The sequence below is a fragment of the Salvelinus alpinus genome, chromosome 4 (genome assembly GCF_045679555.1).
Source record: "Salvelinus alpinus chromosome 4, SLU_Salpinus.1, whole genome shotgun sequence".
NCBI lineage: Eukaryota > Metazoa > Chordata > Actinopteri > Salmoniformes > Salmonidae > Salvelinus > Salvelinus alpinus.
Genome location: NC_092089.1, coordinates 37,822,164 through 37,848,379, shown reverse-complemented (window position 1 = coordinate 37,848,379; position 26,216 = coordinate 37,822,164). Strand labels below are relative to the sequence as shown.

Sequence of the window (26,216 nt, the reverse complement as noted above, 5' to 3'; positions counted from 1 at the left end):
TGACATTTGTCATACTAAGATCTCTGTATGCTTTTGAGCGACCTCTTCCAACCTTTTTCCTTCCAGCAAGTATTCGACTTCTCATTCCTGTTGCAGACCATGAGGAAGGGGTATCAGGGCAGGTAAGTTAGGGGAACGTATGTTAGCCTCATGTTCTGGCTGCAAGTCATCTGGTGACTGAGGTGGTGTGTTGCCTGATCCATTGCAACTGTTCTCTTTAAAGTCTGTCTTAGATTTTATTTAATTGACTCTTTCAGTAGTACATAACATTATATAATGTGTAATTATTAATGTTTTCTCAGAGAAAGACATAGTAGAAGCTTAAAAGTCTGGGTCAGGGACAAGGGCAAAATAGTGAAATTGAGGTATAAAATGCATCTGAAAAGTAGCTAGAATACTTGATAGAGAGATGTTTAAAAAAGTATGGGGTGATTCCGGTGTGAACTTAACATACAAATATTTGTATTTGTTTTATTTTTTATAAAATCCCCAAAATTGACCCGAGGACATAGAAGTGCCCGTAGTTGCATAATCACCCTAAAATTCTACTTGAGTAAAATCATAAAAGTATTTGGTTTTAAATATACAATACTTAAGTATACAAAAGTAAATGTAATTTCTAAAATATACTTAAGTATAAAAAGTTAAAGAAAAAGTATAAATAATGACAAATTCCTTATATTAAGCAAACCAGACAGCACAATGTTTTTTAAATTTATGGATAGCCATGGGCACACTCCTACACTACTTAAGTACTTTACACCACTGGGAATGAGGGTGTGCATAACCTGTCTGCTTGTTTTTGCTCATGATTTCTTGTGTTGAAAATGTGCCCTCATTTATAATATTGCTTTGTTAATGTTTCCCTTACCTTGGTTGAATAGTTTACTCTCCATTCTTTTGGATGTTGGGGAGGCTGTTGCAAAGATGAAGTTAAATATTGTAACAAAATGTGTTTTTGAGGTCTGATTTGCTATTTTTATTTCATTTATGTTATGTTTTACCCCACTGTATTCCCCTTTATGAACTTTAACGGTATTGATGTAGGCGCTATAGCCTACATTTCACTTTGAAAACGTAATCTAAGGAAGGCTCTACTGTGCATGCTCTTGGGGGCGGGTGACAGATGACGATCGACTTCACTGTACAATACTTTGTGAAAGCCCGCTCTCCACTCTCCCTGGTTGACAAACACCTTTGTGTTGAAGGAGAACCATGCTTCGAATTGTGTTATCCCGAACTTTGCCTAGAATCTCTGGCATTTCCAATTGTCAGTATTCGGCGGCCGCCATCCCGGTTCCAAGCGCACAGCCCGAAGTCCATTATAACAAGGTAAGCGATAAGCATTGACCTGTTGAATGACCTGTTGAGTAGCTATTGTCATTGTTGCACACGACTGAAATGATCGGTTTAGTGTATTTCTGTCATGTGCAATTCATTGCAAGGCAACTAGGCATACGTGAGAATTGCAATATCTTTTGGACTAGATGCATTATTTGTTGTTGCTTGACTAGCTAGCCTACTTGTTGATAACTCTTGTTGACATTTAAAACACTTGACCTGATTGAACCTTGTGAGAACGTACTTATCCGATACATTAGGTCAACTGAATTACATATACACTAGATAATTGTTGGGTATGATGGTGTTATGCAAAACTGTAATGTGACAGACAGCCAGAAACCTTCCTGGATTGCATTAATAAAACGTTTGCTAGAGTTGAAAGACCAGCTTGTACATAGACAGCCACAACACATGTACATGCATGTGTTTCTGTTCAATTGTTTTGGAGGAATTTATAAAGAGACTTCTAAACCATTGTAATATTATGTCAGAGACAGTATCTTACAATACTGCACAAATAAAAACTGAAGGGACGTAATGGGATGCAACTGAACAATACAGTGTTTATACTGGCTCCAATTTATTTTCGGTCTATTGGATCAAAGAGTTGTGATTACATATGTAATCTAAACATAGAGCCTAATCAAATCCCCTCTGTCTCATTACAGCTGTTCATCAATAACGAGTGGCAGGATGCCGTCAGCAAGAGGTCCTTCCCCACCATCAACCCAGCCACAGGAGAGGTCATCTGTCAGGTGGCTGAGGCAGACAAGGTCGGTGGCTGGAACTGCCTTGAAACCTGGCTCTGTTCTGTCTAATTACAAGACTTACATGCTCGATTCCTTGGAGTAATCACTGATCTAATATAATTGGATTGGTGAAAGCAGGTATTCCACTAGCCTACATAGCTTGGACCTATGCAGTCGTAATGACTGTCTCAAGGAAGGGAGGAAGACGGCATTTTCAAAGCATTTGAACAGGCCCCTCACTATTTCTGTATTCAACACCACTACATCTGTAACGGCTGTCATCTTCCTCGTCTGAGGAGGATAAGTTAGAAGGATCGGAGGACCAATGCGCAGCGTGGTAATTGTTCATCTTATTTAATGAAAGTGAACAACTCAAAATACAAAACAACAAAAGTGACAACCGAAACAGTTCTATCTGGTGCAGACACACAAAGACTGAAAACAACCACCCACAAAACCCAACACAAAACAGGCTACCTAAATATGGTTCCCAATCAGGGACAACGATTGACAGCTGCCTCTGATTGAGAACCATATCAGGCCAAACACAGAAATAGCAAAACATAGAAATACAAACATAGACTGCCCACCGCAACTCACACCCTGACCATACTAAATAAAGACAAAACAAAGGAAATAAAGGTCAGAACGTGACAGTACCCCCCCCCCCCCCCAAGGTGCGGACTCCGGCCGCAAAACCTGAACCTATAGGGGAGGGTCTGGGTGGGCATCTGTCCGCGGTGGCGGCTCTGGCGCTGGACGTGGACCCACTCCACCATTGTCTTTGTCCGCTTTCTTAGCGTCCTTTGAGCGGCGACCATCGCCGCCGACCTTGGCCTGGGAACCCTAATAAAGGGCCCCACTGGACTGAGGAGCGCCTCTGGACTGAGGGGCGCCTCTGGACTGAGGGGCGCCTCTGGACTGAGAAAACTCCTCAGGACTGAGGGGTAGCTCAGGACTGAGAGGTAGCTCTTGACTGAGAAGTAGCTCATGACTGAGAGGTAGCTCATGACTGAGAGGTAGCTCAGGACTGAGGGGTAGCTCCGGACTGAGGGGCAGCTCCGGACTGACGGGCGGCTCTGGCAACTCCTGATTGGCGGGCGGCTCTGGCGGCTCCTGACTGGCGGCTCTGGCGGCTCCTGACTGGCGGCTCAGATGGCGCTGGACAGACGGACGGCTCAGGCGGCGCTGGACAGACGGGCGGCTCAGGCGGCGCTGGACAGACGGGCGGCTCAGGCGGCGCTGGACAGACGGGCAGCTCAGGCGGCGCTGGACAGACGGGCAGCTCAGGCGGCGCTGGACAGACGGGCAGCTTTGGCCTGCTGAGGCGCACAGTAGGCGTGGTGCCGAAACTGGTGGTACCGGGCTGGGGACACGCACCACTGGGCGAGTGCGGGGAGGAGGAACAGGGCGTACTGGACTCTGGAGACGCACTGGATGCCTGGTGCGTGGTACCGGCACTGGTGGTACCGGGCTGAGGACACGCACCTCAGGGCGAGTGCAGGGAGGAGGAACAGGGCGTACTGGACTCTGGAGACGCACAGGAAGCCTGGTGCGTGGTGTTGGCACTGGTGGTACTGGGCTGGTACGAGGAGGTGGCACCGGATAGACCGGACCGTGAAGGCGCACAGGAGGTCTGGAAGCACCGAGCCTGCCCAACCTTACCTGGTTGAATGCTCCCCGTAGCCAGGCCAGTGCGGCCAGGTGAAATAGCCCGCACTGGGCTGAGCTGGCGAACCAGGGACACCATGCGTAAGGCTGGTGCCATGTACACCGGCCCGAGGAGACGTACTGGAGACCAGATGCGCTGAGCCGGCTTCATGGCACCTGGCTCGATGCCCACTCTAGCCCGGCCAATACGAGGAGCTGGGATGTACCGCACCGGGCTATGGACGCGTACTGGGGACACCGTGCGCTCCACCGCATAACATGGTGCCTGCCCGGTACGACGCTCTCCACGGTAAGCACAGGGAGTTGCCTCAGGTCTCCTACCTGGCTTAGCCATACTTCCCGTGTGCCACCCCAATACATTTTTGGGGCTGCCTCTCGGGCTTCCAGCCGCTCTGCCGTGCTAGCTCCTCATAATGCTGCCTCTCTGCTTTTGCTGCCTCCAGCTCTGCTTTGGGGCGGCGATATTCCCCTGGCTCTGTCCAGGGTCCTTTGGCGTCCAACTCGTCCTCCCATGTCCATTCCTCCTTCTTGCGCTGCTCCTGCTGCCGCTGCCTGTTACCACGCTGCTTGGTCCTATTTTGGTGGGTTGTTCTGTAACGGCTGTCGTCTTCCTCGTCTGAGGAGGATAAGTTAGAAGGATCGGAGGACCAATGCGCAGCGTGGTAATTGTTCATCTTACTTTAATAAAGGTGAACACTCAAAATACAAAACAACAAAAGTGACAACCGAAACAGTTCTATCTGGTGCAGACACACAAAGACTGAAAACAACCACCCACAAAACCCAACACAAAACAGGCTACCTAAATATGGTTCCCAATCAGGGACAACGATTGACAGCTGCCTCTGATTGAGAACCATATCAGGCCAAACACAGAAATAGCAAAACATAGAAATACAAACATAGACTGCCCACCCCAACTCACGCCCTGACCATACTAAATAAAGACAAAACAAAGGAAATAAAGGTCAGAACGTGACAACATCCTTGGCACGCTAAGACAACAACAAGTTGCCTGAAGCAGAAACATGACAATTAGGTGTGGTAGGAGGACGAGAGGGTAAAATAACCATGGGGAAAAGTTAACCGTAACAACAGGTGTAATTAGAGCGCAATCTTGCAGGGGCCAGGTGTGTGACCATCTTTTTGTGTTATTACACTGTTGCAATTGAATTACTTGATGTTATTTTTTTAAATGATGCCTGTTGACCTAAGGGTTGAAACATTGTTGTAAATAAATATCACCTGTGAGCATGAGCAGCAGTGTGCATTGTTTTCCTTTCTGTTTTCCATTTTTCAAATTATATAATCTAATATTTCTGATTTGGTTTGCTTGTCTTTTCATCTCCCTCTGTTTTCCCTCTGTGGCCTCCTCCCTCTTTCCAGGCAGATGTGGACAAGGCTGTGAAGGCTGCCAGGGAGGCCTTCAGGTTTGGGTCACCATGGCGACGTATGGACGCGTCGGACCGCGGGCTGCTCCTGAGCCGGCTGGCAGACGCAATCGAGAGGGACACAGCCTACCTAGCGGTCAGTGACTCCGTCCCATTTCTGCTGGTCAATGTAAATAAATGATTAACCTGAAGTGGTGTTATGAGCGGCTAATTAGATGCACAACATTCCTGTTCTGGCACTCATGCCAAAGAAAGCTAAATTGTTTGGATTGTATTAGAGTTGACTTGTGTGGCACTGACATACTGCTTTGTCTGATGACAAATGTTACCTTCCAGTGGTGGAAACGTTTTACTCAGAAATATTATCTTTAAAAAAGTATGTTCAGATAGATTTATTTGGCTTGTAAACAGCAGCGCCATATTTTGCAGAGTCACTGTTAGTCCTGTATTCCACAGGTTGCTGACCTGAGCAGCTCCCACGCTGAAGTCACATGGCAGAGATAGAGACGCAGGGTCACGGCTAGGTCACATGATCAACACTGAGAAACCGCTGTGGAAGTGGAGTAAAATAATTCCTTAGTGCTGCTCTTACAAGACATACACAAAACATATTTGTTGGTGTTATGGTACAGGTTTGGCGAAAGTAATAGGGGAAAGGCTATAGTGGTGAAAGGGTTTCTCTGGGCTTGTTTTGATAAAATAATGAACAGCTTCAGCACAGGAAGCTGCCCTACTTTGCCTGGTAAATGAGGCCCTGCTAAAATCAGATTTTATTTTGTTTACGCAAGGGATTGGTTCATGGAGAGAAACAAGCTGCTTAGTGTGTGTGTGTGTGTGTGTGTGTGGGGGGGGGGGGGGGGGGTGTATTACAAGAGAGTAGGATTGTTAGTACAGTATTTAGATTGGACTTGATTAACTACTGTCAGATTGGCTTATCAGGGGTGCAAGGTCCTTCAGGACTGGAAATAGCAATGATTCTGTCCACGGAACCGGCTCTACCTACATATGGATATGGTGTGTATGTGAGAGGGAGTCTGTCCAGAGCCAAGCCAGTGACTCATCGGTACTTGTAAGACTGGCCAATCTGTTTAAGTATGTACAGTCCAATGTCTTCAACATGAACTGTATGTGCCTGTAAATGTTGTATCTAGATACGTTTTGTCGTGTGTGTTATGTTGACCACATATACTCTTGTTTTCCCATTTGCCAAGCCAAATAAATGGTGTGTGGACGACGATAATCTTTGATTCACTCTGATGACGATGAGCCAATTCATTCCCCGGGTTTTGTCTTGCTTGTGCAACAGTCTAATTTTTTCCCCTTCAAAATATTGGATTCTAATGTGACCTAACTAAAGTGAGGGTTACTGGTGTTTAACTGGACTCTGAACTGATTAACACCCTGTAGCAGTAAATAGTCCCTGTAATTTGATATGACAATGTTATAGTAAAACATCTGTTTTGCCCATTAGCAGCATGTTACAGAGCCTACCTCTAAATACATACTGTATGCTTCTGTGTACAACACTGGATATCTATTAGCTCTTTCTAGGAAGGTATTGACATTTTTTAAATTAACATTTGTTAGGGGGTAGATCAGCTTTATTATTGCAGATGGCTTCCAGCAATGTAATTGTCTGCATTGTTTCCAATCCCTCATATATTTTTTTGTAAAAAAACCACAAATATATATATATATACACACACACTACCGTTCAAAAGTTTGCGGTCACTCTGAAATGTCCTTGTTTTTGAAAGAAAATCACATTTTTGTCCATTAAAATAACATCAAATTGATCAGAAATACAGTGTAGACATTGCTAATGGTGTAAATGACTATTGTAGCTGGAAACAGCTGATTTTTTATGGAATATGTACGTAGGCGTACAGTGGCCCATTATCAGCAACCATCACTTCTGTGTTCCAATGGCACGTTGTGTTAGCTAATCCAAGTTTATCATTTTAAAAGGCTAATTGATCATTCAAAAACCCTTTTGCAATTATGTTAGCACAGCTGAAAACTGCTGTGCTGATTAAAGGAGCAATACAACTGGCCTTCTTTAGACTAGTTGAGTATCTGGAGCATCAGAATTTGTGGGTTCGATTACAGGCTCAAAATGGTCAGAAACAAAGAACTTTCTTCTGAAATTCATCAGTCTATTCTTGTTCTGAGAAATGAAGGCTATTCCATGCTAGAAATTGCCAAGAAATTTAAGATCTCGTACTACGCTGTGTACTACTCCCTTCACAGAACAGCGCAAACAGGCTCTAACCAGAATAGAAAGAGGAGTGGGAGGCCCCGGTGCAGAACTGAGCAAGAGGACAAGTACATTAGAGTGTCTAGTTTGAGAAACAGAAGCCTCACAAGTCCTCAACTGGCAGCTTCATTAAATGGTACCCGCAAAATAACAGTCTCAACGTCATCAGAGAATCTGTCTCCGCACCACGTGCTCACACCACTGGTGTCCCCCAGGGCTCTGTTCTAGGCCCTCTCCTATTCTCGCTATACACCAAGTCACTTGGCTCTGTCATATCCTCACATGGCCTCTCCTATCATTGCTATGCAGACGACACACAATTAATCTTCTCCTTTCCCCCCTCTGATAACCAGGTGGCGAATCGCATCTCTGCATGTCTGGCAGACATATCAGTGTGGATGACGGATCACCACCTCAAGCTGAACCTCGGCAAGACGGAGCTGCTCTTCCTCCCGGGGAACGTCAACTGTTGATGTTGAGTTCCATGATCTCGCCATCACGGTTGACAACTCCATTGTGTCCTCCTCCCAGAGCGCTAAGAACCTTGGCGTGATCCTGGACAACACCCTGTCGTTCTCAACTCACATCAAGGCGGTGACCCGTTCCTGTAGGTTCATGCTCTACAACATTCGCAGAGTACGACCCTGCCTCACACAGGAAGCGGCGCAGGTCCTAATCCAGGCACTTGTCATCTCCCGTCTGGATTACTGCAACTCGCTGCTGGCTGGGCTCCCTGCCTGTGCCATTAAACCCCTACAACTCATCCAGAACGCCGCAGCCTGTCTGGTGTTCAACCTTCCCAAGTTCTCTCACGTCACCCCGCTCCTCCGCTCTCTCCACTGGCTTCCAGTTGAAGCTCGCATCCGCTACAAGACCATGGTGCTTGCCTACGGAGCTGTGAGGGGAACGGCACCTCCGTACCTTCAGGCTCTGATCAGGCCCTACACCCAAACAAGGGCACTGCGTTCATCCACCTCTGGCCTGCTCGCCTCCCTACCCCTGAGGAAGTACAGTTCCCGCTCAGCCCAGTCAAAACTGTTCGCTGCTCTGGCACCCCAATGGTGGAACAAACTCCCTCACGACGCCAGGTCAGCGGAGTCAATCACCACCTTCCGGAGACACCTGAAACCCCACCTCTTTAAGGAATACCTAGGATAGGATAAAGTAATCCTCCTAACCCCCCCCTCCCCCTTAAAAGAGTTAGATGCACTATTGTAAAGTGGTTGTTCCACTGGATATCATAAGGTGAATGCACCAATTTGTAAGTCGCTCTGGATAAGAGCGTCTGCTAAATGACTTAAATGTAATGTAAATGTAATCAGTGAAGAGGCGACTCCAGAATGCTGGCCTTCTAGGCAGAGTTCCTCTGTCCAGTGTCTGTGTTCTTTTGCCCATCTTAATATTTTCCTTTTAATGGCCAGTCTGAGATATGGCTTTTTCTTTGCAACTCTGCCTAGAAGGCCAGCATCCCGGAGTCGCCTCTTCACTGTTGATGTTGAGACTGGTGTTTTGCGGGTACTATTTAATGAAGCTGCCATCTAGATCCTTTGAGGCTGTGGAGGGATCCAAATTGTGGATTTAAAAGAAAACATGAATCATCAGTGTACAATGACACCTTTGTTTGACAATGTTACGTAATACAGAATACAGCCTTGCTACTATCTGTCCTCATTTAAACTTCATCAGTTAGGCCATGGCGGAACTCTGTTGACACTTTGACCTTATTTTGCCATAGGAACTGGAGACCCTGGACAATGGGAAGCCCTATGCCGTATCCTACAGCGTGGACGTGCCCATGGTGGTCAAGTGCCTCAGGTCAGTCACAGTAATATAAATTGCAGTGTGTAAGTGTGAGAGCAGTGAAATGAACGCATGCATTTTATCCTTGGGGGATCAGGCTTTCAGCTCGACTGCCCCCAGCCTCTGGAATGCTCTCCCGGATCACCTGAAGGCACCACAGACTCTGGGATCCTTTAAAACGGGCCTAAAAACCTTTCTCTTTAGGAAGGTTTTCTGTTGATAGCTGTGCTCCTTGGTGACCTTGTCCCTTGTAGTGTCAGCTGTGTTCTTTGTGTCAGTTGCCTTCTAACGTTCTATTTGGTTTTTATTTTATGCACTTTGATATTATTCTGTATAATTATTCTGTATAATACATTTATTATTATTACTTTCTGCAAACCAAAATGTATGAGTTGTCATGAATCTTAAGTGCCAGATGTGGCGTTATGCTATATGGTTGAATGTTTATGTTACATTTCAAGTGTGTGTGAAGTTGTAGGGCGAGGCAGAGACAGAATGGTGGGAAAGAAAGGGGGAAAAAGAGGGTGAGACTGACTGTGAATTAGTTCTTACAAGAATGTGACTGCAGACTGCCAAACCTCCCTTATTTGATTGGCTGGCACACAGCACCATGACCTAGACTGCTTGCTGTATACTCACTGTGGATCCAATCACTATCTCAATCTACTGTCTGCTTGTTTACCCTTTAATGGATTGGAAATAGACTCATTTACAGTTTCCTTCTTTGAAAAAATACACATTTCCTTCTACTCTTGATATCTGAAACTATAGTTGCTATAGTTCTATTTCATAATAAACATTTATACATGGTAGCCCTACTGAGTCTAGTGTCCTCCTGGTATTTACTGAATATGGAATGTAGTGAGTACTTAATGCAGTTGAGAAATATTGACATCCCCCAAATCCCTTTTGATATATCTGAAAGGTGTAATATTTTTGACGATTCTTGAGTCCAAGTGTTTACTGTCTGTGTGTGCATGTGTGTGCACAGGTACTATGCCGGCTGGGCAGATAAGTGGGAGGGGAAGACCATTCCCATCGATGGAGACTTCTTCTGCTACACCCGTCATGAGCCCATTGGTGTGTGTGGCCAGATCATCCCGGTGAGTGAGTGAAGGAACTGTTCAGGGGTTAGGGATGGACCTCCTTGATGAATCTTAAGAAACATTCTCAATATACTTTCTCAATAGTTCATATTCGCAATTTGAACATGATTTGGATATGTAATTTAAGGTGACACCCTGCCTCCAAAACCTGGTAGAGCTGCAAGGCTGTGCGGTATATAGTGGCAGCCTGGACTTTAATGTGTTGAGTGCCTGCATGGATTTATGTCTGTGTACTTTGCATGAGTTTATGCACACGTTTGATATGGTCTGTCTTCACTCTACCGTTCACTCTCTTCCTCTCTCTATCTTCCCTCAGTGGAACTTCCCTCTGCTGATGCAGGCATGGAAGCTGGGGCCAGCTCTGGCTACAGGCAACACTGTGGTGATGAAGGTGGCTGAGCAGACCCCCCTCACTGCCCTGTATGTGGCCAGTCTCATCAAGGAGGTTGGTACACTAATACACACACACACACACCCTCCTTACCACATTTCTTAAGCTCTCTCCTCTCTCTCTCTCTCCTCTCAGGTTGGTTTCCCTCCAGGTGTGGTGAACATCCTGCCTGGTATGGGTCCATCTGCTGGTTCTGCCATCGCCTCCCACATGGATGTGGATAAGGTGGCTTTCACAGGATCTACTGAGGTAAGACAGACCGCCCATACCTCAGGCATCTCAAAGAACTGAGTCACTGCTTTCAAATGGCCAATGTGTTTTGGTGTATTAGTGTGTGTATGAGAATGAGCCCTGTGCTGTCTAAGCAGCTCCATGCTCTATGTGTCCAGGTAGGTCACCTGATCCAGCAGGCATCTGGCTCCAGCAACCTGAAGAAGGTCACTCTGGAGCTGGGAGGAAAGAGCCCCAACATAATCATGTCTGATGCCAACAGTGAGTATGGCTCAAGGCAACTTTACTTTTGGGATGGGCATCCAGTTATAAATATGTCAAAAATGGGAACACTTAATTTGGATAGTCAGCTACAGCAATATCTTAAGCAAAGTGTGGTCTCCGTTTTATTTATGAAGTATCAATTGCAGCAGACAGCTGCTACTTTTACAACGAAGGACATCTACCACAGGAGGCTGATGGGATGAGTTATAGGAGTACAGGCTCATTGTAATGACTAATGGAATTAATGGAACGGAGTCAAACGTGGTTTCCATATGTTTGACGTGTTTGATACCGTTCTGTTTATTCCATTCCAGCATTACAATGAGCCCGTCCTCCTATAGTACCTCCCACCAGCCTCCTCTGAAATCTACTACGGCATGTGCATGTTTGCCTGTGTGTCTTTATTTGTTTGATTGCGATTGCTGTGTCTGACTTAGCTGATATGTTTCGACTTGAGGTTATACACCTTCCTCTTCAAGTCAAAACTTTGCTCAGCTATAATGTTTGCACCGCAGTGACAAATGCAGGATAGGGCTAGAAAACATACCTCAGTCCAGGGATGGAAGATGTCACAGTACTCCTAATTATCCCATTATCCGACATGGAAAATCGAGAAGATTAAAATACTGCTAGTTTTTTAAACGGCCTTTTTCGTCAGCATGCTAGGCTTGCTAATGCTAAAGCAGCCCATTGGATTCCACAACACTTCAAGCAGCTACTCACCCCAAGGCCAGGTGTCAATTTCATGGAGTCCAATGCTGCAAAACGTCAAGTGGAAACATATCGGCTATGTATGACTGTGTTCTCTCTCTCTCTCTCTTTCTGCAGTGGCGGAGGCGGTGGAACAGTCCCACTTTGCCCTGTTCTTTAACCAGGGCCAGTGCTGCTGTGCCGGCTCCCGTACATATGTGCAGGACACCATCTATGATGAGTTTATGGAGCGCAGTGTGGAGCGGGCCAAGAGCAGGGTGGTGGGAGACCCCTTCAACATGAAGACTGAGCAGGGACCGCAGGTTAGAAATACTGCATGGTGCACACACCCAGACGAGTAGAGTAGGAGTTGAAGACACACCCAGACGAGTAGAGTAGGAGTTGAAGACACGCCCAGACGAGTAGAGTAGGATTTGAAGACACGCCCAGACGAGTAGAGTAGGAGTTGAAGACACACCCAGACGAGTAGAGTAGGAGTTGAAGACACGCCCAGACGAGTAGAGTAGGAGTTGAAGACACGCCCAGACGAGTAGAGTAGGAGTTGAAGACACGCCCAGACGAGTAGAGTAGGAGTTGAAGACACGCCCAGACGAGTAGAGTAGGAGTTGAAGACACGCCCAGACGAGTAGAGTAGGAGTTGAAGACACGCCCAGACGAGTAGAGTAGGAGTTGAAGACACACACCCAAACATAAGACACTGGATAAAAATAGAAGAGCTGCACACTCTATTGTACTGAAATAACTGTGGTACCAGCATTTCCAAATGCAGAGCCTTTATCAGAAAACAACTACAAGAACGCACTTGCATGCATACATATACACAAGCACTTGTAGTCTGGTTTGGTTTATAGCTCTCTTCCTTACACATTAATAAGACACCCACTTACGAGCACTGTAAAACGGTTCCCTATCTAGGTGGATGAGGAACAGTTCAAGAAGATTCTGGGCTACATCAGCAGTGGTAAGAGTGAGGGGGCCAAGCTGATGTGCGGGGGAGGGGTGGCTGCAGACCGTGGCTACTTCATCCAACCAACCATCTTTGGAGATGTCCAGGACGGCATGACCATCGCCCGTGAGGAGGTACAGCATGGCATTTATAATTAACAACTCACTCTTCATGAAACTGGTTGTCAAGATTCACCATTTTGGCTCTTGGGGCTGCCTTGACAGAATCCCCCTACTGGCTATACCCATGAAAATGGAAAGAAAAGCCAGTATATTTTGCTTGTCTAAAGTATATTTGTGTGGCTATTCTGAAGCTAGAATCCTTAGTTGCTACATTCATTTTTGAACCTTAATGAACTTTAAATTAATTATATACAGTTGAAGTCGGAAGTTTAAATACACCTTAGCCAAATACATTTAAACTCAGTTTTTCACAATTCCTGACATTTAATACTAGTAAAAATTCCCTGTCTTAGGTCAGTTAGGATCACCAATTTATTTTAAGAATGTGAAATGTCAGAATAATAGTAGAGAGAATGATATATTTCAGCTTTTATTTCTTTCATCACATTGCCAATGGGTCAGAAGTTTACATACACTCAATTAGTATTTTGTAGCATTGCCTTTAAATTGATTAACTTGGGTCAAACGTTTTGGGTAGTCTTCCACAAGCTTCCCACAATAAGTTGGGTGAATTTTGGCCCATTCTTCATGACAGAGCTGGTGTAACTGAGTTAGGTTTGTAGGCCTCCTTGCTCGCACTCGCTTTTTCAGTTCTGCCCACAAATTTTCTATGGGATTGAGGTCAGGGCTTTGTGATGGCCACTCCTATAACTTGACTTTGTTGTCCTTAAGCTATTTTGCCACAACTTTGGAAGTATGCTTGGGGTCATTGTCCATTTGGAAGACCCATTTGCGACCAATCTTTAACTTCCTGACTGATGTCTTGAGATGTTGCTTCAATATATCCACATAATGTTCCTTTCTCATGATGCCATCTATTTTGTGAAGTGCACCAGTCCCTCCTGCAGCAAAGCACCCCCGTGCTTCACGGTTTGGATGGTGTTCTTCGGCTTACAAGCCTCCCCCTTTTTCCTCCAAACATAACGATGGTCACTATGGCCAAACAGTTCTATTTTTGTTTCATCAGACCAGAGGACATTTCTCCAAAAAGTACGATCTTTGTCCCCATGTGCAGTTGCAAACAGGAGTCTGGCTTTTTTTATGGCGGTTTTGGAGCAGTGGCTTCTTCCTTGCTGAGCGGCCTTTCAGGTTTATGTTGATATAGAACTCGTTTTACTGTGGATATAGATACTTTTGTACCCGTTTCCTCCAGCATCTTCACAAGGTCCTTTGCTGTTGTTCTGGGATTGATTTGCACTTTTCGCACAAAAGTACGGTCATCTCTAGGAGACAGAATGCGTCTCCTTCCTGAGCGGTATGACGGCTGCATAGTCCCATGGTGTTTATACTTGTGTACTATTGTTTGTACAGATGAACGTGGTACCTTCAGGCATTTGGAAATTGCTCCCAAGGATGAACCAGACTTGTGGAGGTCTACAATTCTTTTACTGAGGTCTTGGCTGATTTCTTTTCATTTTCCCATGATGTCAAGCAAAGAGGCACTGAGTTTGAAGGTAGGCCTTGAAATACATCCACAGGTACACCTCCAATTGACTCAAATGATGTCAATTAGCTTATCAGAATCTTCTAAAGCCATGACATTTTCTGGAATTTTCCAAGTTGTTTAAAGGCACAGTCAACATGGTGTATGTAAACTTCTGACCCACTGGAATTGTGATACAGTGAATTATAAGTGAAATAATCTGTCTGTAAACAATTGTTGGAAAAATGACTTGTGTCATGTTCAAAGTAGATGTCCTACCCGACTTTCCAAAACTATAGTTTGTTAACAAGAAATTTGTGGAGTGGTTGAAAAATGAGTTTTAATGACTCAAACCTAAGTGTATGTAAACTTCCGACTTCAACTGTATACCCATTGATTCTTAAAGAATAGAACGTATAAATGCCCATGATGTAACGGCAGCCTTCCTCCTCTTCACGAGAAGAGAGGGTGTAGCAAGGATCGGACCAACACGCAGCGTAGCCAGTGCTCAACATGTTTAATTTAACGATAAACAGTGAACACTTACAACGAATACAAAATAACAAATGTGGCAAACCGATACAGTCCTAGCTGGTGCAGAGAAACACAAAGACAGGAAACAACCACCCACAAACCCCAACACAAAACAAGCCACCTATATATGATTCCCAATCAGAGACAACACAAAACATCTGCCTCTGATTGAGAACCATATTAGGCCAAACATAGAAACATAGAAACAGACAAACTAGACACACAACATAGAATGCCCACCCAGCTCACGTCCTGACCAACACTAAAACAAGCAAAACACACAAGAACTATGGTCAGAACGTGAGGTGCGGACTCCGAACGCACCCCCTAAAACTCTAAGGGAGGGTCTGGGTGGGCATCTGTCCGCGGTGGCGGCTCCGGCGCTGGACGAGGACACCACTCCACCATTGTTTTTGTCCCCTGCCTTAGCGTCCTTTGAGTGGCGACCCTCGCCGCCGACCTTGGCCTAGGAACCCTCACAAAGGGCCCCATCAGACTGAGGAGACAGCTCCGAACCGAGAGGTAGCTTAGGACATAGAGGTAGCTCAGGACATAGAGGTAGCTCAAGACAGAGAGGTAGCTCCGGACTGAGTGGCAGCTCCGGACTGAGTGGCAGCTCCGGACTGAGTGGCAGGACTGAGTGGCAGCTCCGGACTGAGTGGCAGCTCTGACGGCTCGGGACAGACGGCGGCTCTGACGGCTCGGGACAGACGGGCGGCTCTGACGGCTCGGGACAGACGGGCGGCTCTGACGGCTCGGGACAGACGGGCGGCTCTGACGGCTCGGGACAGACGGGCGGCTCTGACGGCTCGGGACAGACGGGCGGCTCTGACGGCTCGGGACAGACGGGCGGCTCTGACGGCTCGGGACAGACGGGCGGCTCTGACGGCTCGGGAGAGACGGGCGGCTCAGACGGCGCTGGGCAGACGGATGGCTCAGATGGTGCTGGGCAGACGGATGGCTCAGATGACGCTGGGCAGGCAGGCAGCTCAGACGGCGCTGGGTAGGCAGGCAGCTCAGACGGCGCTGGGCAGGCAGGCAGCTCAGACCTGCTGAGGCGCACAGTAGGCCTGGTGCGTGTTGCCGGAACTGGTGGTACCGGTTTGTAGACACCTCAAGGCTAGTGCGGGGAGCAGGAACAGGGCACACTGGACTCTCGAGGCGCACTATACACCTGGTGCGTGGTACCGGCACTGGTGGTACCGGGCTGAGGGCACGCACCTCAGGGCGAGTGCGGGGAGAAGGAACAGTGCGTACAGGGCTCTGGAGACGCACAGGAAACTTGGTGCGTGGTGCCGGAACTGGTGGCACCGGGCTGGAGACACGCACCACAGGGAGAGTGCGTGGAGGAGGAACAGAGTTCTGGAGACGCACAGGAAGCCTGGTGCGTGGTTTAGGCACTGGTGTTACTGGGCTGGAGCGAGGAGGTGGCGCCGGATATACCGGACCGTGAAAGCGCACTGGCTCCCTTGAGCACCGAGCCTGCCCAACCTTACCTGGTTGAATGATCCCCGTAGCCCGACCAGTGCGGGGAGGAGGAATAGCTGTGCTGGCGAACCGGGGACACCATAAGTAAGCCTGGTGCCATGTACACCGGCCCGAGGAGACATACTGGAGACCAGATATGTTGAGCCGGCTTCATGACACCTGGCTCTATGCTCAATCTAGCCCGGCCGATACGTGGAGCTGGGATGTACCGCACCGGGCTATGCACACGTACAGGAGACACCGTGCGCTCCTCCGCATACTCTCAGTTTCCACGGTAAGCCTGGGAAGTTGGCGCAGGTCTCCTACCTGACTTCGCCACACTCCCCTTTAGCCCGCCCCCCAATAATTTTTTGGGGTTTCTTCTCGGGCTTCCAGCCACGCTTCCTTCATGAGAGCGGCGATATTCTCCAACCTTAGCCCAAGGTCCTTTACCCTCCAGAATTTCCTCCCATGTCCAGGAGTCCTGTGTAATGGGCCGCTGCTGCTGCCCGTAGCCACGCTGCTTGGTCCGAGATTGGTGGGTGGTTCTGTAACGGCAGTCTTCCTCCTCTTCACGAGAAGAGAGGGTGTAGCAAGGATCGGACCAACACGCAGCGTAGCCAGTGCTCAACATGTTTAATTTAACGATAAACAGTGAACACTTACAACAAATACAAAATAACAAATGTGGCAAACCGATACAGTCCTAGCTGGTGCAGAGAAACACAAAAACAGGAAACAACCACCCACAAACCCCAACACAAAACAAGCCACCTATATATGATTCCCAATCAGAGACAACACAAAACATCTGCCTCTGATTGAGAACCATATTAGGCCAAACATAGAAACAGACAAACTATACACACAACATAGAATGCCCACCCAGCTCACGTCCTGACCAACACTAAAACAAGCAAAACACACAAGAACTATGGTCAGAACGTGACACATGAGCTTAGTTCATACCCTGTCATACCCCATCAGAACCTACAATATAAGCTTGTTTTACTCCAGTGTTTGTAAACAACAAATGTAAACAAACAATGTATAGCCTCAAAACATGGTTAAAACTATACATGGGATATCACGGATGGTCAGTTCTTGCATCCATAGCACTGTCTATGAATTTGAGTGTTTTTTTCTCCATCCCTTAGCTTTTTAGCGAAACTGTGGCGAGGAGAATGCTTTATTGTTTCAATTAAGTATTCTAGCTCTAAGGAAAGTAGCCAGACAAGCTCATACATGTGTAACATGTTCTCTTCAGAGAACAGATCTCTTTAGGTTAGATTATTTAAATGTATTTATCCTCTATAACACTTTGTCTGTGTTCAGATCTTTGGGCCGGTGATGCAGATCCTGAAGTTTAAGACTCTGGAGGAGGTGGTTGAGAGAGCCAACGACACAAAGTACGGCCTGGCAGCTGCTGTCTTCACCAAAGACATCGACAAGGCCCACTACATCTCTAGCGGAATTCGCGCTGGTACTGTCTGGTACGCTGATTTCTAGCTGACTTTATTTTACATTATGTCCATCAAATTGTCAATTTCTTTCCGTAGTATAAAAGGTCCAGAAGTTGGCCCATTAAAATACGATAATTGTGTATGTGGTTTGTCCATTTCTTTCTCCTAAGGATTAACTGCTATAATGTGTTTGGAGCACAAGCCCCCTTCGGTGGCTACAAATATTCTGGTAACGGTCGTGAGCTGGGAGAGTATGGCCTGGACAACTACACTGAAGTGAAAACGGTAAGGACCCCATAACCACTACAATACTGTAGGATAAAATGTTCATGCCCCATTGGGCCACATACGTAAATGTATGAACGCTGTTGCCACACGTTGCATACGTAATAAACAGCAACATCTCATAAGCAGCTGTATCTATGTTCACAAAATGTGTTAATGTCAAAGCTTCAAAACATATTTTATTCTTTATCTCAGGTAACAATCAAGGTCCCTCAGAAAAACTCGTAAAGACGTCTGAACTCTGCCTCCAATCAAGGAAACTAACTGACCATAGGAAGGCTCTATCGGAATAAATCAGCCTTTATTTTGTTTATCACAGAGTTAATCAGTTATTCAGTTGGACTTTAGTGTTACTTAGCCTCTGTACTCATCTCTAACTTCATGTAAAGAATTTCCAAACAAGATGAGAAAACAATTACAGGCATGGTGCTGTTAGTTTACACCCAGCTTGTTGTACAGCCGTGTCAAACTTCAACAGCTTATTTTAAGCACTTCATAGAGCATGCCATAATATTTCATAATACTTATTTCAGTCATTATGTTCATCCTGTTTTTATATGGTGAATCCCTGCTACAATGCAGAGTAGTTTTGTACTCTTGTAGAGTGAAAGTGTGAACTTTGAAAGTATTTTGGATAATAAATGCACTTGATACTCGCTATTACTTGTTTTTAACCTAGTGTCATCTGATTCGACACAAACAATAATTTACAAAGTGTTTTATTAATGGGCAAACAATTAAAATGCTTTTATGGAGGAAACAGCATGGGATTAAAAAATATAGATATTGACTGAAAAGAAACATCACAGAACACAATAGTGGCAGTTCTAGTGCCACACAACAATATGTCTCAACATATGTACATTATTTAGGTTGAAGTGTGTAACTCTGGATTGCAGTTTGAAAATAGGCTGCTGTATTACGCTCAGGTGTAATGATAATGATATTGCATTTAGGGAGGAAGTAACCAAAGAGTATACCATACAGACTGCACAGCACAGAGCAAGGATTGACGGAGAGTGTGTGCTTTCCTTTGGTAGACAGGTGCACCGTCAGAGATGACCCAAGAGATGAAGAAGATAAGCAAGCTGAAAGTGATGGATTTACCCTCGTTGTAGTTTTTGGGCAGGTCAGTTCCCATGTAGGCAAAACTAAAGCATGCAATACCCAGCAAAGCGGCAAACAGTACTATCACATAAAAGATGGGGATGACTCCATATGTGCGATCCAAAATTACCTCGCTATACAATGTTATCTGATTGGGCTTGGGTCCTTCAATGGCTATCCACAAAATGCACAGAAACAGCATTATGACAGTGGTTGTGATAATAGTGATCCACTGACCCCCATGCTTGACCCAGAAATCATACGCTTTGGGCAGTTTGGCGGCCATTTTGAAGATACAGACAATCTGGAAGGAGCGAACAGCAAGACAGGACAGGCAGGCCAGATAGAAGACTACAAACACAGAATTGCGTAAGGTGCAGATGGCCTCTGTGGGTTTGCCGATGTGGAAGAAGACACTGATGGAGGACATGGACAAGCAACACAACATGAGGAAGCAGAGCCTCCCACCGGCTGACTTTACCACAGGGGTGTCATTCTTACAAAGGAACAGAACCAAGATGGCCATTGAGATGAGGATGATGGAGCTGGCCTGGAACATCAGAAAAATGGCCAACGGAGCATCAGAATGCAGATACTCTATAGAGCGCTTAGTGCATGAGGTACTGCCAATCCTGGCCCACTCATCCTTTTGGCATGCTATGCAGCTGTAGGGATCGGCTGTTGGGCGAGGAAGGGAAGAGAAGGTCTGGGTGACAGATTCTAATATGTGTACAGATAACAATCATTCTTGTCATATGATTCATAGGTGTTCTTTCTGACCTCTTGACCTGTCCAGGAAAAACTCCAGGCAAAAACAGAAAGTCATGTTGCTCAGTACCTGTGTGGTTGATGTACTTTCCTTCAGCGCAGATCTCACAGTCAAAACAGCAGGTGTGGAAGCCAGTTTGAACTCTTCTGGAGCCAGATTTACACTCACTAGAACACTGCAGAACTGGAGCCTGCAAGAAGTAGGAACAGCTTAAAATATCACTGTGGAAAAGACCAGCATCAGTTATCACTAATTTGAATACCACGCAGTGTTTTGATGGTGTATAATGTATACTTGCATGCTTTTGAAGAATGTAGTACTAACCTTTGTGCCCTCAAACCAATGTATGAGAGTTTCATTAATATGGAAGCTTGGTGTGGGGTTGGTAAGGTATGAGCCAATGTCCACATTAGAACATGTTTCATTTTTGCAGTCCCAGTGTACAATGTCGTAATGAGCTGGTGAGTCCCCGTTCTAATCAAACTCTATACTTTGATTTTCCAATTTAAATTTACCTGTTGTAGTGCCTCAGTGACCTGGGAATGCAAGACAAAATGGTCAAATAAAAGATAATGTCAATTAATAATCATATTTTTGGTGATGTGGTTGACCATAAGGCTTCATGTTGAAGGAGATGCAGCTCACTTACCATGTAAGGATAAGCAATGATTTCTGAGTTAGCACATTTCCATGTCCCACACCGCAAAGCATTGTGGAGTGCATGAGCCACAGCATACACTGCAGAGTAGATGACAAAGCTGTATGTCGGGTCCTCTCCAATAATTGTCTGGGCACTGGTGGAGTTGCAGTCAGAGCAAATCTGACCACATCTTTCCTTCAAGTCCATGTCAGTGCATGCATTCTCATGTCTGGATTTTACTGTGTTGTTAATGAACTCATCAAATCCTCTCAGGTCCTTGTGCGTCTGTACAGTGACACCTAAGACCGTCCCTATCCTCTCAATCTGACTCTTCTTGATCAACTCTTGGTTCATGGACCATGTCTCACTAGCGATCCATATCTTCTCCTTCACTCTGAGATCTATGGCCTTTTGGATGAAAGGAATGACAAACTCCACATTGGCAAAGACTAGAATAACCTGGACATTGAACATGGCTATGTTGTTGAATAGACGCCCTATTAAGGATTTGTTTTGGGGAATGGTGTCTTGGTACGCCAAACAGATGTTAGCTGGTCTAATCTCATCCTGAAAAACTGCCAAGGCGTCTCTGCTGTAGTCATTATCACCACCGATGAAAGCCACCCAGTTCCGGTTTAACTGTCGGAGTATACGGACTATAGACTCCACCTGATATTTGTCACTGGGAATGGTTCGGTAAAAGGAGGGAAATCTGTTTTTGTAGCTCAGTTGGACACTTGATGCCCCATGAGTCACCTGTTGAAGTAAAACACAAAACAATAATGCTTTTGTGAGAACAAGGATTGTCATATTTGAACAAGCATTACAGTACAGGTACATTTACATTGCAGTGTTCTACAGAACCATTCACGAAGAGTACAAACACAAGGGAGCTACTGAATAAATAGCACCATCATGAGGTTATATTGTGCCATAAAATACTATTTACCATTGGAATCATCTCAGGCATGTACAAAGGGGTGACACTGATGGTTTGGCTGCTTCCAAACGGGCCAGTGACTGAGATTACTTTAGGTCTGTAGTTTGTACCGTTCCACACGGGGATGGCTCCTCTTCCCTTTTGGGTCAGAAATTCCAGAGCAGCCCCATAACTGAGCAAGTCAGAGCAGTAGTCGAAAATCTCATAGCCCAGGCTGACACCAGGCAACAGCAATGTGGAGTTGTTGATCTCTTCAATAGCAAACCTCATGACTTGAATCTGCTGGTAGCTTGCTGAGGAAAATTTAAACCTGGGATGTAGAATAAAAGGTTGCATAGTTTTACTGTCCATGTGTGCAACAAAAAAAGTTTGACATTTACAGTATTGTTTTTTCCCCCCAGTGGTGAAAGCAGACTTTGCCTTACCTGTGACATTGAAGCACCTCAGGTTTTCTGTTTTCAGTGTCAGTCGCTGTACCAGTCACTCCATACTTCTCATGCAGCTGGAATAGTCCTCCCAGAATGTAGTCTCCATCCAGGCTGAGTTATGGTGAAGAGGAGCATGTGTCACTTTGTTTCATCAGGTGAAATGACACCATCACCACAAGAAACAACATTGTAGGTTTCTAAGTAAGAGTGAGTTGTTAGAGCAGAGGCTGAAATGCTCTCCATCTACTAAGGTGACTGATACCAATCATCTTTCACTCTGTTTTACATGTTGCGTTACTTCCTTGTTTGTGTTCCATGCCCCAGATACCTGGATAACCACATCCACCTATCCATGGTCAGGCTATTATGGAAACATGTCTTGAGGTTTATGAAAATATCTGTCAGGTCTTTCACACACAAAAATACTTAGACATTTCCACCAGAAGAGGCTGGTGGGAGGAGCTATAGGAGGACGGGCACATTAATGGATGGAATGGAATAAACAGTAGCGGTGCATGGGTAAAATCACTGGGGAAGCCAAGACAGAATAAAAAGCCATATTACAACCTGTGTTGTGATAATTACGTTGTTTGCTCTATAACCTGTTAGTTCATATGCCTTGCGACTGTGATATATATGCCTAAGGCCGAGACAATAAGAAGACACAGTGGCAGAATAAATTCAACCATACCTTTGTTTCATCACAAAACCAGAAAGCAACCTCTGTCTCAACCTCTGTCTGGTGAAGTCCACAAAGCATATTGCATGTAACAATCAATTACATGACCTACAGCATGGTCAAGCAAGTTACTGTTTCTGACATTTTAGGACCACTAAACAACTATTGATTTAGAACTATGGTGAGTTACCGCAAGTCGCAAAGGAAACATGAGCTGCCTCCACTATTCCAGCACCTTTTCATCTTCAACATTATCAAATCACCTATGCTTAGTCTAATACAGTGACAGCTAAAAGATACCAAAAACAATGTAGTCCAATCAACATAAGCTAAATGTGATGTGGCCATGCGCGTTCGTGCAAATTGAAAAGCATGTTGGCTTACCCTACTTGTAGAGAAACGCCAATGCCATCCTCCTCTCATGTTGACGAAACGGTCTATCACTCTGTCATACAGTACACGCTTTCATTTTTTGTTGTCCTAGGCTACCTGGCTAAAATGCTTGCTTGCTAGCCTAATTTCCTTTCATGGGCAATGTTAGCTAGTTAACATTAGCCTTCTACAACTAGCTACACATTGAACTTCCATCCTCTCTGGCCAGGGGCACAATGTATGAATTTATGGTTGGATCAGAATCGCCATTATAATCACTGGCCAGTACGGAGAATAAATTAAAACCACAAGTCCAAATCCCTATCATCCATGGCTAATTTAGGAAAGGGACCATTTTAGATAGCTAGCTAGCCATCAGAGGACAACAATACAATGAGATGCACAACGAGTTTCTGTCAATGTTTGCTCTCGATGCAATGTGATTGGAGTGAAGCCAAATCCAAACTGGCTTCCCTTGACACTTTTTATGTGTGCGCCAGGACCACTCACAGTTGATCTACACTGATTGGCTATTATTTTATACAAAAGGCTTGCCTTGCATTCAATGCTACTGGCGGCATCAATTTCATACTCTTTTGGACCAGACAGCATCAGATAGATGGCCTATACATACAGAGACAGACAGCGCTGTTTAGCTCGCTCGGATGCTTTCTCCGGTGAGATTTGGGGAATTTTGGGGGGAAACCTGGCTTCCCTTTGCATCCATGAATACACACCACTGGGAATAAATGGAACGGTTTCGAACATGGAAACAACGTTGGACTTTGTTCAATGTATTTCACAATGAGCCCGTCCCTCTATAGATCCTCCCACCAGCCTCCTGATTTTCAATCAGTTTTTAGACCCAGAGGCACATCATTGTGAGACTTACGGGAATGCTTGCGAAACAGACAGAGCAGACCAGGATGGGGTTTGGTGTTTGAGAAGTCAATGAGAAGTGAAAAATTCTTCCTTAGTTAATTTTCTGAACCAATGTCTTAAGTAGTTGAACATGTTATTACGCCAACCTCATGAAAGTGACAAGATTTCCTTTTTCGTCAAAAACAACATATCTAAGGAGTGCATTTGACTTGACGGCCTGCACATGTGCAGTTCAGCGCAAGACGACAGTTACACCTCGATCACACCGACTGCGTGATTGCATTTTGGTACACCAGAATTACATTCATTTCCAATGGAACGCTGCGTTTGCCTTGCAGCATTGCATTGCAGAGGCATTTGCAGGGCGTTCTGTGTGGTGCATATGTTGGATTTATCGAACGTATGAGTCAAACTGTATGCGTAGACGGCTTGACAGAAATGGTAGAAGGTGAATGTTGAACTTTTGTTGCACAAATATCCAGATGACGCTGCGTACCATTTTAAGCAAATAAGCTGTCGGTGTGATCGAATAAGACCTGATGACGAGTTTCTGTACATGAGCTTAGCTAGCCCACTTCGCCATGACATTGCCTACAAGCGTCATCTCGGATTTCTATTGGAGAAGTAGGCCAACTATGCTGAAAGAGTAAAGTGTGTGTGTGTGTGAGAGCAAGTTCTCCAACACTGTAATATTCCATTTACATATGCTCAACATAATTTGCATCTGAAAGGCACTGTTCATGCACCACTTGTTGCCATCCCCACATTATAGCTTGAAACAGAGTTTTACATCAGTCCTGCCTAGGGTTGCATGTAGTGACCAAGGTGGCTCCGATAGACATGGCAGCTCTGTTTCTAGCTCCAAATGCTAGATGGGACCAATACAATTTCAATGGGAGGGTATATTACTGGGAACCTTCAAAGTTTACCAGTAAACTACCAGAATTTGGGTAATTTCAAGTTTCTTTGGAATTTTATCACAGGACGTCTAGTGGCCTTTTTGGGTACTTCAGATTATCACAGGTGTCTATCTCATGTAAATAGATAAATGAATCAGATAACATGATTTAAAAATTTAAATAGAATGACAAGCTGTAAAACATTTCTCAACATAAACCATTTAACTTAGTGAATACCATTGGTGTTTAATATGAGGATTTCAGCATTAAATATCCTTTATTCTTTTTACAAACGTATCTCTGTTAATGATTTCGCACCCAACTGGTAGCAGTTGTGAAAGAAAATCAAGTTGGAAGAGTTGCAGAGTTTATTGAAAATAATGCCATTGTTCAGATTTTTTCATTAATTAGGCTATTTTCTCATTAACCATAAAGTCTATCCACCAGAAACTCATGGACAATATGGACCCAAATATACACTTAAAAAAATACTATGAATGTATTTTAAAAAGTTATTCAAGTATAAAATGACCAACATTACCATAGATTACATGTTAATTAACAAAATTACAAAATGTTCCAGGAACTTTGGTAAATTACCAGTGGCTTTGCAACCCTAGTTCTGCATTCTTGTGTGTAAAATAGTTATGGCATTCTGTTTAAATCTTCAATATTCAGTGCCTTGCAAAAGTATTCATCCCCCTTGGCATTTTTTCCTATTTTGTTGCATTACAACCTGTAATTTAAATGGATTTTTATTTGGATTTCATGTAATGGACATACACAAAACAGTCAAAATTGGTAAAGTGAAATTTTTAAAAATCGCTTGTTACAAAATAATAAAAAAATAAAAATACAGAAAAGTGGTGCGTGTATATGTATTCACCCCTCTTGCTATGAAGCCCCTAAATAAGATCTGGTGCAACCAATTACCTTCAGAAGTCACATAATTATTTAATAAAGTCCACCTGTGTGCAATCTAAGTGTCACATGATCAGTCACGTGATCTCTATACATACACACCTGTTCTGAAAGGCCCCAGAGTCTGCAACACCACCACAAAGACCAATGAGCTCTCCAAACAGGTCAGGGACGAAGTTGTGGAGGAGTACAGATCAGGGTTGGGTTATAAAAAAATATCAGAAACTTTGAACATCCCACAGAGCACCATTAAATCCATTATAAACAAATGGAAAGAATATGGCACCACAACAAATCTGCCAAAACTCACAGAGCAGATAAGGAAGGCATTAATCTGAGGCAACAAAGAGACCAAAGATTACCC

The 26,216-nt window shown here is 44.9% G+C and overlaps 2 protein-coding genes across 2 annotated transcripts; one reads left to right on the top strand and one right to left on the bottom strand.

The window, feature by feature from the left end:
- Positions 1 to 1,061: 1,061 nt before the first annotated feature.
- Positions 1,062 to 18,875, top strand: LOC139573472 (aldehyde dehydrogenase, mitochondrial-like). Its single transcript, XM_071396954.1, has 13 exons — positions 1,062 to 1,332; positions 2,013 to 2,117; positions 5,151 to 5,291; positions 9,148 to 9,227; positions 10,204 to 10,315; positions 10,635 to 10,763; positions 10,845 to 10,958; positions 11,099 to 11,201; positions 12,033 to 12,217; positions 12,831 to 12,995; positions 17,803 to 17,960; positions 18,101 to 18,215; positions 18,411 to 18,875. The coding sequence occupies exons 1-13, from the start codon at positions 1,216 to 1,218 to the stop codon at positions 18,441 to 18,443; spliced, it is 1,557 nt and encodes a 518-aa protein (XP_071253055.1). The 5' UTR covers positions 1,062 to 1,215; the 3' UTR covers positions 18,444 to 18,875.
- Positions 18,876 to 19,067: 192 nt separating this feature from the next.
- LOC139572583 (taste receptor type 1 member 1-like) lies at positions 19,068 to 21,941 on the bottom strand. Its single transcript, XM_071395286.1, has 5 exons — positions 21,681 to 21,941; positions 20,741 to 21,487; positions 20,607 to 20,627; positions 20,161 to 20,281; positions 19,068 to 20,060 (listed from the first exon to the last, which is right to left on the bottom strand). Exons 1-5 carry the CDS (start codon positions 21,939 to 21,941, stop codon positions 19,168 to 19,170), a joined length of 2,043 nt encoding a protein of 680 aa, XP_071251387.1. The 3' UTR covers positions 19,068 to 19,167.
- Positions 21,942 to 26,216: the final 4,275 nt, after the last annotated feature.